Source organism: Drosophila novamexicana, unplaced genomic scaffold (genome assembly GCF_003285875.2).
Source record: "Drosophila novamexicana strain 15010-1031.04,08,12 unplaced genomic scaffold, DnovRS2.1 tig00000877-arrow-arrow-pilon, whole genome shotgun sequence".
Taxonomy (NCBI): Eukaryota; Metazoa; Arthropoda; class Insecta; order Diptera; family Drosophilidae; genus Drosophila; species Drosophila novamexicana.
The window spans coordinates 29,184-46,145 of record NW_020824831.1 but is presented as its reverse complement, the minus strand read 5'-3'; the positions used below and the strand labels follow the sequence as shown (position 1 = coordinate 46,145).

The following is a 16,962-nucleotide window of genomic DNA, read 5'->3' as shown; positions in this document are numbered from 1 at the left end:
AATTGTATAAATAAATGGTCAATCAAATGTTAATATTAAAGGCACGGTTTTGCTTACATTCGCTGATCTACTATCGATAGTCAATCGATATTAACAGTGTTGAGCAGTGGCGCACATTTAATAAGCACTACTCATCGACTGGCCGCCATTATAAATCGTCGATAGATCTTACAGCACTATCGACTAGTACATATTGTTTTTGCTCAGAGTAGTTAATACAACTGTTTTCCTTTTCATATTTGGCATCAGGTTGTGCAATTTTGTCTGTTCCTTTTGGTGTTAAAAGCAGCGCGTCTTGTGTTTATTGTGCGTTTCGTTTTACCTTGTATTTTAACTGTGCAATATTAGTGCAGTTCACAATGCGAGCGCTGCGCAAATCAAAAAAGTCGCATTCGTGTGTGTGAAAATTCAATACAAATTGCAAAAAGCAAGCGACAACAGAGTAGCAGCAGCAGCGCAAAAGTGAAAAATGTGCTTGGCGGAGCATGCGGAAAATAAGCATAAGCTCTCGACCACAAACACACTAAAACAACAAACAACTCGGTCGTCTTCCCAAGCATTTTGCTCCACAACCAATACTGGCGTCCTCGATATAAACACGCAACACCAACAACTACAACAACAACAACAACATCAACATCAACATCAGAGCCTGCTTTGTAACAGCACAACGCCCACATTTAACGCCAAATATAGGCGAAAATGTTTACTGCTGCTGTCGCTGCTGCTATTCCACGGCTGCTTCAGCGGCTTACATAGCGCCAGCGCCTACAATTGCACCACAAATCCTTGCCAGAACGATGGCCAGTGCCTGGATGGGCAGTGCATCTGCGCCGAAGGCTGGCAGGGACCTGCCTGTCAGTTCTGTGGCGGAAAAGTGCGGTAAGTATCAGTTGCCTCCCGCCCCCGCGCACCCCCACAGCGGGCCAATTTAGTTATCGTTGTTGCCGTATGATTCACGACAACAACAACAACAACAACAATGACCACACACAAATCAACGCTAAAATGTATTATTCAATCAGCTTTGCACTCTTTTTTTGTGGTCGATTTGTGTCAAGCAACGGTTTAGTTTTTGAGCTGCTGCCCATTCTCGTTAGACGGGTTCCAGTTGCTGTCTCCAGTTCTCTTTTTCTTTTCTTTTTATACCCAGCAAATGGGTGCAGATGGGTATATGGGTTGCGTACATGTATAAAACAGGTGACTCCCTATAGGATACACCTATATGTTACACTATATTTACAACCGAGTGAGCTCTGCAAAACATGTTCATCTCTTAAATTGACAAATATTTTTAAGCTAGTTCCCAAAACTCTTAATATATAATATATTTCACAAAATAAAGTAGTTGTAAAACCGTTTCTGATCATTTTTCTCAGTTTATAATACTTGGGTATATAGGTTGTTAAACAGCATACACAGAACACAAATATTTCACATATTTTAATATTTGATTTATATTTTTACCTTTCAATGCCATCTTTAAGCTCTGCTTATTTCATAACGGTCGATCAATAAACACTGTGTTGTTAGTCGTAGTGTTCACAGGGTATTTCCCAGTCGAATATCCTTGACTAGCGCACTCTTCTTTTTTTGTTGTTTTCTTCGCCTTTCCCCATTTCATTCTTTCGTTTAACTGGGTGCTTTCTACGCGCTTACGCCCATTTTCTCACTCTCTCGCTTGCTCCTTCCCTCTTCCCTACCTCGTTTATTTCCAATCAGAGTGCATGCTTTAATTACCTTACACTTGGCTTTGAACCTGCCTCCTACTCCGGCCAAAGCTCGCCAAGCACAACTCAACTTATATTCTAATCAGAGAAGTTTGCAAGCGCACATCATAAAGCTCATAAGACGCACTGTTTATATTTCTTAATAACGGGTATTTGTTCAGTGTGCGCTCGATAAGGGCAATCTCTATCTTGACAGCACCATATTTAACTGGAGAACGCCTGCTCTGCTTGCCCGCCACCCTGCCCCACTCGAATGGTTCGCTCGGTTCGCTGAGTGGGTGCTCAGTTCCGTTAAATTATTATACCCTTTCGTGGAGATTTATATTTATTCAAAATTGTGTGACGCTTGAAGGAGAATATTTCAGAAACCCATGTCCCATACACATATATATTCTTCTATCTGTATCTATATGTTGTCCAGATAATTTTCAAAAATTCAAAGTACAAGTATTCGCAATGTTAAAACCGTTGTTTATCAGACTACTATATCATAAAGTTCCCATAGGAACTATCGTTTGAACTTTGAGTTTCTGAATGAATGTTGTTAAGATTAGCAATATCTGCAATGGGCATTTAAACTTGCGCATCAGCTTTGTCATCGAAACGAAGAGAAGAGACTTTAAGCTTCGTTTTCTTTAATCTTAGGTCTCTTCTGGATTTTTGCGAGTCAGCAAAATATTGTTTTTATTGATGGATGACTGCGTGCCATGTAGTTAATTATGAAAGAAGAGTATTTCGCCGTCGATCAGATGGTAACAGCGTCAATTGCCATTCGGAAAGTTGCGAGTCGTTGCGTTGCCTTTGAGACCTTGTAGAGGGTATTATCAGTTTTTCATGAGATATATAAGGCATAGGAGACATCTTTGACCTTATTAAGTATATGTATTCTTATTAAGTATCAGTAGCGGTTGTCATTAAGTTGATCAAGATATTTTGACTAAACTTGGCATATATTAGGTATATATAACCCTTTATATAAGCCATATCTAACCAGCATCCGACTACTATATCATAAACCTTCATAGGAAAGATCGGTGGCAAATACGCTTTTCAAGATATTTTTAGCAAAACCAGCAATTACAAGCTTGACGATTCTACTCACACCGCTGCAAAATGCTACAAGAGTATTTAATCTTCGACTTTTCGAAGATAGTAGTTCTAGCTGGTTTTTGCTTTCTTTATTGACCGATTGCCAATGTTTCGATATTGGTGCGAGAGACTCGCTACAGGCGCACACATATACACACATATATACATATATAACTATATATATTTAGTTTAACGATTTACAGCTGATATGCCGTAGCCCCATTTTGGCCAAGCTTATCAGCACCAATGGGCGTTCACTTATCACGTTTTCATTTTGCCCCGTCAACACGTTAACTGCACCTGTCTCTCTGTTCGCTTTATAATTCCCTATTTATATGGGGTTTTGCCATTCTTTGCTGAACATGGACGGGCTAGTAAGGCAGTAACCATATGCGGATGGGCCAGATCAGTAGAAACTTGGCAATTGTTTACGATCATAGAAAGAAACGCCTTAAATTGGAGAATGAACTCAGCAAACTTTCTTAGGGAGTGCAAGCACTGGATAAAGTTAATTTGCATACCCTGAGCATGGCTTAAAATGGTATAATTTTATTATGCAAATGCATGTGACAGGCGCAGGGAATCATCCTCGTCCCTATGTAGGTATATTCTTGAGCAACATGTTGATCTGTTCGCCCATCTTCTTCGATATTTGATCTCACAGACTATAGGAGTAACAGAATATATATTCTCGTACATCACACGCAGATCGGGTTTCGATATTCTCTATATACTAAGGCAAGAAGATGCAGAGCCGATGCATAAATTGCGTTACTTTTAGAATCTATACAAAGCTAGAATCTGTCGAACGGCAACACTCAACACACGTTTTAGTGTAACTCTTAGTCGAGTACTCCCGACTAGTGCAGGGTTACTTGTTATTATAGTAATTTAAAGATATTAAGTTGACAAGTACCTATTCCATCATAATATATTATTTATATAATAAATAAATAATATTTTACTCGAACCTCTCCCCTTCGATGCCCCAACTCCAAGTAGTCTAAGCTTGCAGCAGTTGCGAATTTTAAGCGCATTCAATGCAAAGTTTGCGTTGAGCTTCGAGTAGTTTGTGTGCTTATTTTGTTGGTCTCTTTTTAGCGAATATTATGTTGCTAAGGCTCAGATGCCGCTGCTTGTTTTGATAGCAGGCAGATTATATATACTAGTTAAAAACCATTATATCAGCATCATATCAACATAGATATCATCCTCATATATTTGTTATTTATATAACAAAAGCGCTTTATATTGTTAAGCTCTGTGCTATTACCACTTGACAAGAAAAAGAGTCGCTCTTAAAAATAAATAATTTATCAGAATCTTTATGATAAATTATTTATATAATTTTCCATTTCATATCAATTACAAAAGTAAACTAAGTTTACATTCGAGAGGCGCATTTTCAAGAAAAGCTAAACATTGAACGACTTGTAATACCAATTATTTTAATTTGAAGCGTTTTTACTCTTTTAAATAAGGGTATCACGCCAGAATTTATAATTTATTTAATTTATTTGTGACATTGTTCTCTACAAACTGATTTTTGACAACATTTACCAAAGCTTTTCCTACAATAGATTTCAATTAAAACGAAATCCATTATTGGTTAACGTTCATTTCGAAGCCTAGACTAAGATCAGATTACATATTATATGAACCGAACCTCGAGTAAATTGTAAAGGCAAAAATACGTCATGTCACGTATCGTTTAATATTTTTAGCTTGTTTAAGAAAAAAATGGAATTGCGAATACGATATGTGCAAATGCGCATTTAAAATTCAACGTACTGTTTCGTAATAATAATATTATTACTACTTATAATAATTCCTTATATTGAAAACAACTATTTATTATTATTTATTTATTATTGTTAAAGTGTGTGTCCATAAAACCTTTGACTCCCTTTTCCGCCTAATACGGGTGGATTATCCGAAAAGTGTGAAACAACGCTTAAATTAACTTTTGAATGCCAAAGTGCAAAGTAAAATTAGTTATTGGGAGGTATTCAAAATACAAAAACGTTTAGTCTGTGCAAATGAGTATATACATACCAGGTTTGTTTTACCTAGCTCTTTCTAACTTGGAGCTATTTTTAGAAAATAATGTAGTTTATTTGGCGATATTATGAAAATGGGAATGGGAAATGGAAGATATATATGAAATTTTAAGGTTCTAGATTCCGAAATGAACACGTTCACACAAGCAGACGGATATAGCTAGATCCACTCAGCTTGTCGCCCTGATGAAGAATATATAGACAACACATTTCAAACATTTTCAGAGTATAAAAAGTTGCATACAATTGTTTTCCGCGAATGTTCCACACTTGCGGGTGTAATTTCCAAAAAGTTTTTCTTAGAGTGCACTTACAGCATATAAACGATAAAGTTCAGCTTCCTGTTTGTGCGTTGATCTGTCCGTCAGGACAAACAGTTTTATATATAGAGATAGAGTAGTCTTGAAAATTTATTTTGAAACGTAATACACTACGACCAGCGTATTTCATGGGGCATCTATTGGGCTAGCTGTTCACTTGATGTACAGAAAAACTGGTAAAGTGAGAAAGCACGGGCTGGTGGGGGCCACGAGTTTCTCTGTATATACTTATGTGTGTTGACTTGCCACAGTTAATTGTTTTCAAGTTGAAAAGTAAACAGCGCCAAGTAACAAGCACATCTTGTGCTGTATATATCGATGTCTCCGTTGGGGCAAGTTGTTGACAAATGAAAAGAAAGCAGTTATTTTTAAATGGATATGGGCTGACGGATGGACGTGCCACTATAATAACAAATGACAAAGAGCTTTGCCGCGGCTGCAATTGCGGCAGTTGCGGTGCTTCAACCTGCTGCTGCTGCTGCTGCTGCACATGCCCCACGTTCCATGCGCCTCATGCCTCAAAGCTTCTACATGTCCCATGCCCAGATTCTCATTGTATGCATCAATTGAATCAAGCTTGCATTTGCGTTGGCTGGCAAATTCAATTATCTTGGCAGTGGCAGCAGCAGCGGGATCAGTTGCGGGCGCGGGCACGGGCGCGGACATCTGGCCACAATTTACATATGTAATTGTGAGCCTGAATTGAAGCCAAGTGATGCCACATCAAAAGCTGACGAAATTCGATTTATTTCAGCACATTTTCTCACTCTCTACCGTCTCTAACTCTCTCTCTCTCTCTCTATTTCTATCTCTTCCGTATCTACATATATATAGGATGTACCATCCCATGGGCACCATACACGATGGCTGGGGCAACTATTCGGTGAGCGTCAAATGCAGCTGGTTAATTGATGCACATCATCCCCACTGGGGTCGCCGTCACAATTCGAATCCGTCGCGTGCCGCCAATATACGCATTCATCTGCGCGAATTTGCCACAGAATGCGGCTGGGATCATTTGTATATATACGATGGCGATAGCGTTGATTCGCCGCTACTCGCGGTCTTCAGGTAACTCCACAAAGCAGCTTGCCACACTTGAAGCTCTTAGCTAATCTTTCTCTTTCTCTTTGTCATGCTTTTCGCAGCGGCCTCATGTACCGGGGCAACTTTTCCATACGCCGTGTGCCGCAGGTCATCGCTAGATCGGGCACAGCGCTCCTCCATTTCTTCAGCGACGATGCATACAACATGTCCGGCTTCAATCTGACGTACAAAATGAACGGCTGTCCCACGGATGGTGATGGTAAGTGGAAAGGGGACTTTATTTTATTTTATTTTCTAACACTCTATATTTAGTATAGTATAACTGAGCAATTAGTCCAACCCAGAACTCTCACTAAAGATGCTTAAAATTCCAATGAGTCACCGCAATCTCTATAACATTTAAAGCTCCTTTTGAAGTTTCCGTAATATACAAATATTCTGTATAAATTTACTTTAAAATAGGTGGATAATATGATATTTCTTATAGTTATTTAAATCCCCCTTATTCCCGTTAGACTCTAATATATCTAGTTATATAAGGAATAGACGAAACTTAAATAACTAGTCTAGAAAAATCGGAAATAATTGGAAAGTAGCGGAAGTCTTTATCAGACTTAAAGATCAAATGCAATTTCTTTAATTAAAAAATTAAAACGGGATATGTCCTGGGTAAATGTTTCTTAAGTTTCAAATGATGCGATTTGATATAAGCAAAAAACAACTGTTTCAAAACTATTTCAGGAGAATATAAAATTCCATGGAAAGTGTGGAATTCCAATTATAATGCTTAAGTATAATTTTCCATGTTATTATAATTCCGAGTGATTCCCAAATAATGCTTATTGTTCTGCAAACTAAATGCATGGCATCAAAGTTGATAGAGCAAATTGCGCCTCTAATAGGCTACTAAAGATAAGACTGTAGAGGGAGAACGTTAAATAAATTCTAATAACTAACAGCACAACGTTGCGGAAGAATTTCATTTCCTAAAACCCGCTTTTGACAAATAAAAAATAAATAAATAAATAAAATTAAATTGATAAGATATTTAAATAATTTTAGAGGTCATTATATCTAGTTTTTGTTTTTTAATTTTTAGTTGAATTATTTATTTATTATATAATTTATTTGAATTTAAACTAAGCGTTCTTCCCTACTACACACAGATGTGGAGTGCTCCGGCCATGGAACGTGCAGTGATGGCGACTGCCTGTGCGATCCGATGTACAGAGGGGAGGCATGCAATGTGGCCGCCTGTCCGAACAACTGCTCAGAGGCGCGGGGTTACGGCATATGCAAGATAGAGCAGGAGCGGTAAGTATTGAAATTCTAATCGGAACGACAAAATAAAAACTATTATTTTTCATATTTTTTAGCTGTGAATGTAATGATGGTTATGGCGGCGACGATTGCAGCCAGCTGCGGGCACACGGCGTTTGGAGTACGGTACATCCGAAGCACTCGGTGGCGCCATCGGGCAGCGCATCACACGGCGCCGCAGTTTGGCGCGACACACTACACATCATTGGCGGCGAATCGTATGGGCGTGGCGAGCTAATGAGCACCTACGATTTCAATGGCAATGTGTGGGAGACAATGCATTCGGAGGATGGCAGCGCCGCGCCCGAGAAACGCTATGGCGCCTCTACAGTGATGTATGGCGATAAGATATTCATGTACGGCGGCGTCATTAAATCTCAGGGCATTACCAACGAGCTGTGGGCGTTCGATGTATCCGCCAAGACGTGGGAGAACATCACCGTCAAGACGGACACATGCAACAGCACGTATTTCATGTGCGGGCCCTTGCACGTGGCGGGGCATACGGCGACTTTGGTGCCAGGTTTCGGGGATAAAAACAATTATCAGTATATGGTGGTAATATTTGGGCATTCGCCACAGTATGGCTATCTTAATACCGTGCAGGAATTCAACTTTGCCACACGCGAATGGAAGATCGTCCAGACCTACGGCTATGTGGTTAAGGGTGGCTACGGGCACAGCGCAGCCTACGATCTGCTGACCGAAAAGCTTTATATTTATGGCGGCATTGTGTCCGAGAGTGATGCCAGCCAAGTTTTGAGCTCCCGTCTGTTTGCATACGAGCCGTCAACGCGCATCTGGACACTGTTGTCGTCGGCGCCCAGTGCACGGCTGCTGCATACGGCGAACTTTGTCAATCCCGGCCTGATGATGGTCTTTGGCGGCAACACGCACAACGACACCTCGCAAAGCTATGGCGCCAAGTGCTACAGTCAGGATTTACTCATCTACGATGTCTATTGCGATTCGTGGCATATGCATGTAATGCCCGCACATCTGCAGGCGGATCTGGCTCGATTTGGCCACAGCTCGGTGGTGTTTGAGGATGCGCTTTACATATTTGGCGGCTTTAATGGCCAACTGCTGAACGATATGCTGCGCTATGAGGCCGGACAGTGCAGTTTCTTTACCAAGCAGGAGAAATGCACCAGTGCCCGACCCGGCGTCAAGTGCATTTGGGATGTGCAGCTGATGCGCTGCATCAACATAATGCGCGTACAACGCTTGGCCATTTACGGACGGGAGCAGTACGATTATGTAGCCTGCCCGTCAAAGAGCCGAAATACCATGACCTCGGAGCATCTGCATCATGTACTGCGCTGCCAGGAGATAAACACCTGTCATTCGTGTGTTTCGACCGTCTTTGACTGCACCTATTGCGGCAACGGTGTGTGCAGCAAGGAGCGCTGCCGTGAGACCACCTCGGTGGCATCCATATTCTTTACGGACTCATCAACCTCCACACAGCATGGTCATCAGCAGCCGGCTATAACGGTGCCGCCGCCACTGAATGCCAAGCGATTGGAAAGCTGCCCCGCCACCGAAGATAGTCTGGTGCAATCCAAATGCGAGCAGTTGCATAGCTGCCGCGCCTGCATGGCGAATGCGGCATGCAAATGGGATGCGGAACCGAATCGCTGCCGCAGTCACATATCCGCCTCGGGCACACCCTACAATCGCAGCAGCCACGATGAGAACCTATGCCGGCCAACGTGCTCCACACAAACCAATTGTCACAATTGCACGGAGGATGAGTGCATCTGGTGCCAGAACGAACAGCGCTGCGTCGATCGGAATGCGTATACGGCCAGCTTCCCATATGGCCAGTGCCGTGAATGGACAACTTTTACGTCCAAATGTCGCTCGGCGCCAATAACAGCGCTGAGCGTGGGCAGCACCACAGCGCTGTCCAGTGCACAGTGCGGCTACTATAATAGCTGCCAGCAGTGCTTGGATGATCCGGCGTGCGGCTGGTGCGACAACGGCTCCAACACCGGCCTGGGCAAGTGTGTTGTTGGCGGCGCGTTGTCGCCGTACGATCAGACCGAGTGTGCATTGAAGCACTGGTTCTTTACGTCATGTCCACGCTGCAATTGCAATGGACATTCGTCTTGCAATGATCAGGAGCACTGCGAGCAGCCGTGCAACAATCTTACGATCGGTGCACACTGCGAGAAATGCCGCACTGGTTACTGGGGCAATGCGATCAATGGCGGTGAATGCCAGCGCTGCGAGTGCAATAATCAAGGCGACTATTGTCATCCGGATACGGGGAAATGCTATTGCAACACCAAGGGCATTGTGGGTGATCATTGCGAGAAATGCGATTCACAGAATCATTATATTGGTGATCCGTTGCGCGGCTCCTGCTATTATGAGCTAACCATTGACTATCAATTCACATTCAATTTGTCCAAGAAGGAGGATCGTCATTTTACGCAAATCAATTTTCGTAATTCGCCGGCGAAGCCGGAAATTGATGCGGACTTTACCATTACGTGCAGTGTGCCAGCCAAAATGGACATTTCGGTGAAGCGTGCCGGCTTCCCGGAACGCCTTATTTTGGTGGGCATCAACTGTTCGACGTTCCGGCATCGTTTCGCCAAAACCGAATATCCCTTTGGTCAATCCGCAGATGACAATAGTTCGCTGACAACGTTCTATGTGTTTGTGCATGACTTTCAGCCGCCCATTTGGATACAGATTGCCTTCTCGCAATATCCCAAGCTCAATCTACAGCAGTTCTTCATTACCTTCTCCTCCTGTTTTCTGCTGCTGCTCCTCATGGCCGCGGTGCTATGGAAAATCAAGCAGAAGTATGACATGTTTCGGCGACGTCAGCGTCTGTTTGTCGAAATGGAGCAAATGGCCAGCCGGCCATTTTCACAGGTATATATACTATAGGATTACTACATACTGCTGCTCTATACTAATCCTTGGGTAATTGCTCAACAGGTTTTGGTCGACATTGAACCCCGCGATACAATTGATTTGAGCCTGACGCTGGAGGGCGTCAGCAACATGTCCAAGAAACGCAAAAAGGTGAGCCAACGGCAAGACACCAAGTATACGTATATTAAATGTTTCGCTTTTCTGCAGGAGTGTCCCAGTCCCATTGCCCTGGAGCCCTGTAATGGCAATCGAGCCGCAGTGCTCTCGCTTCTAGTCCGGCTGCCCACGGGTGCGTATATCTTATATACTATATACCTACTATCAGGACCTCGGCCTGGCTCTATATTTATTATTAAAAAACAATTCAACTCTCTGCCTATAGGTCGAGTTTTGGTATTCGTTTACCCATTGGGTATAGGCTATAATTTTTTTGAGCAAACCCAACGAGTCGCAAAAAGCATCGCCGACATCTACATACCTAAATTCCTCATCAGGATGCCCAACTTAGTTGATCTGCCCGTCCGTCCGTCTGTGTGAACGCGACGATCTCAGAAACTACAAAAGCTAGAGCCTTTATATATGAACTATATATTCTCCTATACCATACGCTGAAAAATTGTATCATTTGTTTTCGATACTTCCGCCCACCTTTATAATATATAGACAAATATCGTTTTTGAGACATGGACATTTTAAGATAAGTAGATTTTCGTAGAGTGTACATAGATGAAAGATGTTTTACTTATTGGATACGTCCCTTTTTATTTCGAAAAATTGGAAGAATATCGTATTTTTAAAGGTAGAGCTTTTCGCTTTGCTATAAACAGACTTCTGTATGCAATATTTAAGCCCTGACGAAGAAGCTTCTTGTAACATTTGGTGTCTCTAGCTCCTAAAATTAAATTTAATTAATATTAAAATTTCTATATCGATTTTTGATGATTGATTGGAAACGGGGCAAATGATCGATTATCGGAAACTCGTACTGCGCATGCATACGGACAGACGGACTTGGCTTGATCGACTCGGCTATTGAAGCTGATCAAGAATATAGCATTATATGTAGATCATATAAAGTATAGACTAATTAATGTTTTCTCCTGTATTCCACAGGTGGCCTATCACACGCGCCTGCCGGTCAATCGGCGGGACTGGCCGTGGCGAGCGCTTTAGTCACGCTTGGGAATCCGCGTCGGCCGTCAGTCGAGCAGCATCCCAAGGAGCCAAAACCGAAACGCAAGCAGAGCCAGCATCCAGACAGTTGTACATAATGAAATACAGTTTACACGCGATAATAATTATGATGAATGATAGTGTGTACAATTAGATGATAGAATCCTAGCGAATATGCTCCAGATTTTCTTTATCTATATAACACACAAACACACACACACACAAACACACACACACAGCTAGCAAGTTGATAATCCGCAGCTATTAATACTTTAATGCAATTAGTCTAATATACCCTTAAATGAGCGATACGAGAGTACGATGCAAATAATAATAATAATAATAATAATATTAATATTATAATAATTAAATGATTATTAATAATAACATGATAATTTTTAGCAAAAGGACATATTTATATACGAGTTATATACAATTTGATATAGTTGATAGGTCGTGTGTAGCGTTGCAATTAGTTGTAAATGTTTTATTTATTATTTATACAGTAAAATGTAAACTAATTTTTAGCAGCCACAGCTCCAACTTTTAGTTTATAAATATATATACATAAATTCATATATGGCTTAAGTGTGTTGTTAGAATTTATTTATGCAATTAATTATGTGTTTTTTTTATTGCGTTTTTGCTAGTTACCACAAAAAAGACATTTTATTCATTTTAGCAAACGCCGTAAAGAAAAAGTGATTTTTTAACACACTTGAGAGAGAGAACAACAACAAATTAATGAATGTGTGCAAAAATCTGCTAAATACTGTGTTCATACAAAATAACAATACACTCAGCAAGAAAAAAATGAAGAAAAAAAAAACAACAAGTAAATAAAAGTATTTTGTTTCTGTGCAAATATTTACAACAAAGAGCAAAGAACGAACAAGAGCATGAACATGTGTCTGTAAATATATAACATAAATATATAACTATACGTAAATTATGCAGCCTATATATGTATAGTACATAGAGCAAAACGCGCCCAAAACAAATCAGTTATGTAATTTAGTGTATGCAACAAAATTGTATTAATAAAAATAAATAAAAAATAACAATTTCCTTTGAACAACATGAAAAACTCAAATTAAGCCTAAGGTTTCCACTTGGATAACAAATTTGAACAACAACAACAATGAATGCACCTTGTAACTAGAAACAACAATAAAACAGAATCAAACGGCACTTGTCAACCACTTTTAATATATATACATATATAAATGCTATAAAGAAACCCAAGGCATTTCAGATGTTAAAGAAATAACAAAATACTTCAGGCTAGACCAGCTAATTGTATAGTTCTTCAAGTCTGCAAGTAATGAAACGTTTTAAAATCAAATTTCGAATTGTAAAATGCGTTTTCTTTAATTTTCGTAATCGTATTTACTTGCCAGCCAATCCACCCCTCCACTACACCCACACACACAGCCACACACAGACACACACATACACACACACACAGTGCATAATGTAAAGTTAATAAATTAGAAACTCAAATCAAGACTTGTTTGTTCTCCTAGAGTTTTAAATACATATTCTTTGACAGCGACACAAACCTAGATAAAAGTCATTAATAAATATATAAAAATATATATATATACATATTAGTTTATTATAAAATAAATAAAACACTGAACAGAATGATGCAATGCCAAGGGCTTTTAATATCGTATGTAAATTGGGTTTTTTTATACCCTCTTTGTCAGCTGGGCGTCTGTACAAAACTCGTTAGCATCGTTTTAATATTGACCGACTTGGAGGCAGAGCTGCCTTATAAAACCAGCGCACAGAACTTTCACTTTCACCCAACGAAGACGTCACACAAGTTGGAAGCCGGCAGCTGAATGTGTGTGGGCGTGGCACGTTTGAGGCCTGGCCTTTTTACCAAGTAAGTCATCAAGTTGACCACAAATTGAAAACGTTCAGTTCGAGAAAATGAAAACCAATTTGATGTAATAAATTCTTAACTATTCCGATAGATATTTACTTATATACAAAAGTCTCTTTTAATTTATACAAAACACTTTATACTATAAAACCATATATTAAAAAACAAATATTTTTCTTCATTGATTTAAAAAATAAAATGCTTTGAATCGGATTCATTTTCAGCTGTGTTTCACCGAACCCATCCGTACTTTAGAGAGGAAAATAGTTAATAAAAAAGTGGAATACCGAGTTGAAGCCCGCAGTCTTGACTAAAATACCAGCAAATCTTACCAATCCTAGTTATATACTTGTCGGCTTTAAGTTATTATTTCCGCAACATTTTGAGCACAAACTAAATGGCTTAGCGAAAATGCCCACAAAAATCATACAAACATACTCTAACTTATGTAAAGGCAGCGCAAAAATTGCGTACGGTATTATTAAATGAACTCTTTTCATGGCATCTTTTTTCTTCAACATACTTTTTGGGCATCTTTTGGCATCTGCGTGCCTTTTGTGAGACGGAACTACACGGGGCTGCACTTAACTTAATGATGGCCAGCACAAAGCACAGCAGAGAGCAGAGACGACAGCGAGGCTGCTTTTATTAATGAAATTAAAGAAGAAAGTCATTGAAATATGGCAAAAGCGTGCGAAAACCAAGCGAGGCGGAAGCAGCAGCAACCCCAACCAAAAAAAAAAATAGTTGTTTTGACATGAACAACTCGACAAATATCAAAAATGTGATAAATCAATGCCCTTGGCTGGCGCTACGTACCGAAAATATCCGCAACTGCAAACGTCACACTGAGTCAGCCAAGTTGTCAGGCCTAGGAATACAGAGAGAGACAGAGAGAGAGAAGGGGGGTGCACTTAGATAAATCGGTTTTACCCCGTGGCCAAGCCAATGCCGGCCAGCGAAGGCTGTCACGCACCAGGTTAAGTGGGGCCCATAGTAATGCGCATGAACTGAACTTTATGAATCAAGCGGGCGCATCAAGCAATTGGTGCGGTTGTGCGTGCAGTGGCATTCAGCCCATGAATGAGTGGACGACGCACCTTAAGAGCAGAGATTGGCTTTTCTTGGACTTTTCTAACACGCAGCGAACGGGAACATGAAGCATGAGCTCCAAAATCAAACCGACACAAGCATGAAAATATTTGAGCTATCTACTGAGTTTAAACCGAACTGGTTATTAGTATTATTATTATTATTATTATTATTATTATTATTATTAATATTATTATTATTATTATTATTATTATTATTATTATTATTATTGCTATTATTATTATTATTATTATTATTATTATTATTATTGTTATTATTATTATTATTATTATTATTATTATTATTATTATTATTATTATTATTATTGTTATTATTTTTACTTTATTATAATGCTTCTATTATTATTATTAAATGTGAAGACAAAATTTATAAACAATGTAATTGCTTAATAAGCACCTGCTACGAAAGCCTTTTACCAACTGTCCCGGGGATTCGTTTCTGTCTATAAGTCAACGACCTTAGAAAGAATACTTTGCTCAACTCTTAATACTCATACATTCCTTATATTTACCTTAATAATATATTTTAAATTTGTTTATCAATGTATATAAGATGTTTAGAAATATCTAAAATAATTCAAACTTTCGCTTATTTTTATTTCAATACAAATATTTACCCCATGTCCAACGAATTACACTTGTAATGTACAGAAAGGGGACAACTTTTCCTTACTAATTAAATTTTTAATATTTTTCAGAAAATAAAACGTTTTCTGGACCTTCGCTTTCTAATGCAATGCCTTATATAAAAACTAACTAATGTCTTGAAAAAAAACACGACGCGCGTTCAACGCTGTGTCTGATTTCGAAAATTCCCAAAACGAAAAGCTGTCCAACGTAAAACTTAAAAAAAAAGCAAATTTAAATGCGTCAGCTGTGAGTTTTTCTCGAAATTCGTATCCAACATGTTGGATCGAACCTGAGCCACCGGCAGAGCCACGAGCCGAGCACCACCGTATCGAGCGGCCACTAAGAGCCGTGGTGCTGCGCCTTCAACGGCTCAAATGAGCTGCGTTCGCCGTTGAAGTCGCACGCGAATTTAAATTGCCAGTCGCTACATAAAAAGTACGTTACGAGAGAGTTATTTTTGCGCCATAGAAATTCAAAGTGAAAATCAAATTTAGCCAACAGCACGACGCGTGCATCTGTGTGTGTGAGTGAAATTGTGAAAATCGCAAATTAAAGCCCAGCGCCTAAAAAAAAAGTTTTAAAAAAAAAAGCGAAGCGCATACCAAAGCCAAGTGCACTTGGATAAAAGCACAAAATCGAGACAAGATACATATATACACATAGATATACTATATTTACTTGGACATAATTTCACTTTTTATTGGATTAGCCGCACTCTGATTGGACTTCAGTTGAACAGGTTTGTTGAGCAATGCCCCCCCCCCCCCACTCCTACCCCCTCTTAATACGCTTAAAACTGAAATCGAAACTGGGATTTATTTTTTATGTGACACTCGTAAACATGTCAAATGCTGTCGCCCATCTTGAAGCCACAGTTCAATCTATATATATTCAAAATGATCTCTTAGTTTAGTTTCGTGCTCAAGGTAACCTCTTGGCATTTTGCTAGTCTCAATCGAAACACGTTGTGTGTATTACTAACAAAACAAATACGCATTTGAATTATACTCTGTTAAATATTTTGCGAGAGTAGTTTAAACGATGTCAAAATGTGTTAGGGAACGATTACTTTTGGTATCATAAAACTTTTTTATTTTAATTTTAAAACAGATTGAACATTTATATTTGATAGTGCAGATAATAGAAAAAATAATGATGATATTTAAAAATTGATATTAATTTATACATATTTTTTTCTTTTATATTTTAAAGTCTTTTCATTTTTGTAATGAATTATCACAAAGAAGTTATCTGCGATTGAAAAAATACTTAAACTAACTCTTACTCAAATTAAATTTCGAAAAAATTACAAAAATTGCTAGAGTTCTAAGAATTTGGGTTTCTTTTTTTGTAACTTCCAAGCCTTTTTAAAAAATATGTATATCAACTTTTTCAACTACATTCAAAGCACATTTTTCTAAACTTCAAAACTTTTTTTCTTTATCAAGAATATTTTGTTTAATTTCTTGCAATTAGTAGAATTGCTTATTTCATTTATTTTTTTTTTAATTTTATCCAAGCTTGGAGAAAGTATTTTTTTCTTTTGCAGTGTATCGATTAAGCAAAAAGTGTATACTTTTTCCAACTTAATCAATGCACAACAAAAATTTGTCGGGTGACATCATAATTGATGAAAATAAACACAAATAGGCTTATTACCCAATAATAAAAAAAAAACAAACATTGTAAATG

At 39.0% G+C, this 16,962-nt stretch overlaps 1 protein-coding gene across 1 annotated transcript; it reads left to right on the top strand.

Annotated features, from left to right (window-relative positions):
* The first annotated feature begins 204 nt into the window (after positions 1–204).
* On the top strand, positions 205–13,245 carry LOC115764864 (attractin-like protein 1). The gene is made up of 8 exons (XM_030708141.1): positions 205–882; positions 6,034–6,270; positions 6,348–6,505; positions 7,413–7,560; positions 7,623–10,458; positions 10,525–10,611; positions 10,669–10,750; positions 11,575–13,245. Exons 1-8 carry the CDS (start codon positions 470–472, stop codon positions 11,730–11,732), a joined length of 4,119 nt encoding a protein of 1,372 aa, XP_030564001.1. The 5' UTR covers positions 205–469; the 3' UTR covers positions 11,733–13,245.
* The last annotated feature ends 3,717 nt before the right edge of the window (positions 13,246–16,962 follow it).

Bases quoted from the DNA above. Each gene is read 5' to 3' on its own strand.
- LOC115764864 (XM_030708141.1), top strand. From the start codon at position 470: ATGTGCTTGGCGGAGCATGCGGAAAATAAGCATAAGCTCTCGACCACA. The intron at 6,271-6,347 runs GTAACTCCACAA...TGCTTTTCGCAG, and splicing joins CCGCTACTCGCGGTCTTCAG to CGGCCTCATGTACCGGGGCA. The intron at 6,506-7,412 runs GTAAGTGGAAAG...TACTACACACAG, and splicing joins CTGTCCCACGGATGGTGATG to ATGTGGAGTGCTCCGGCCAT.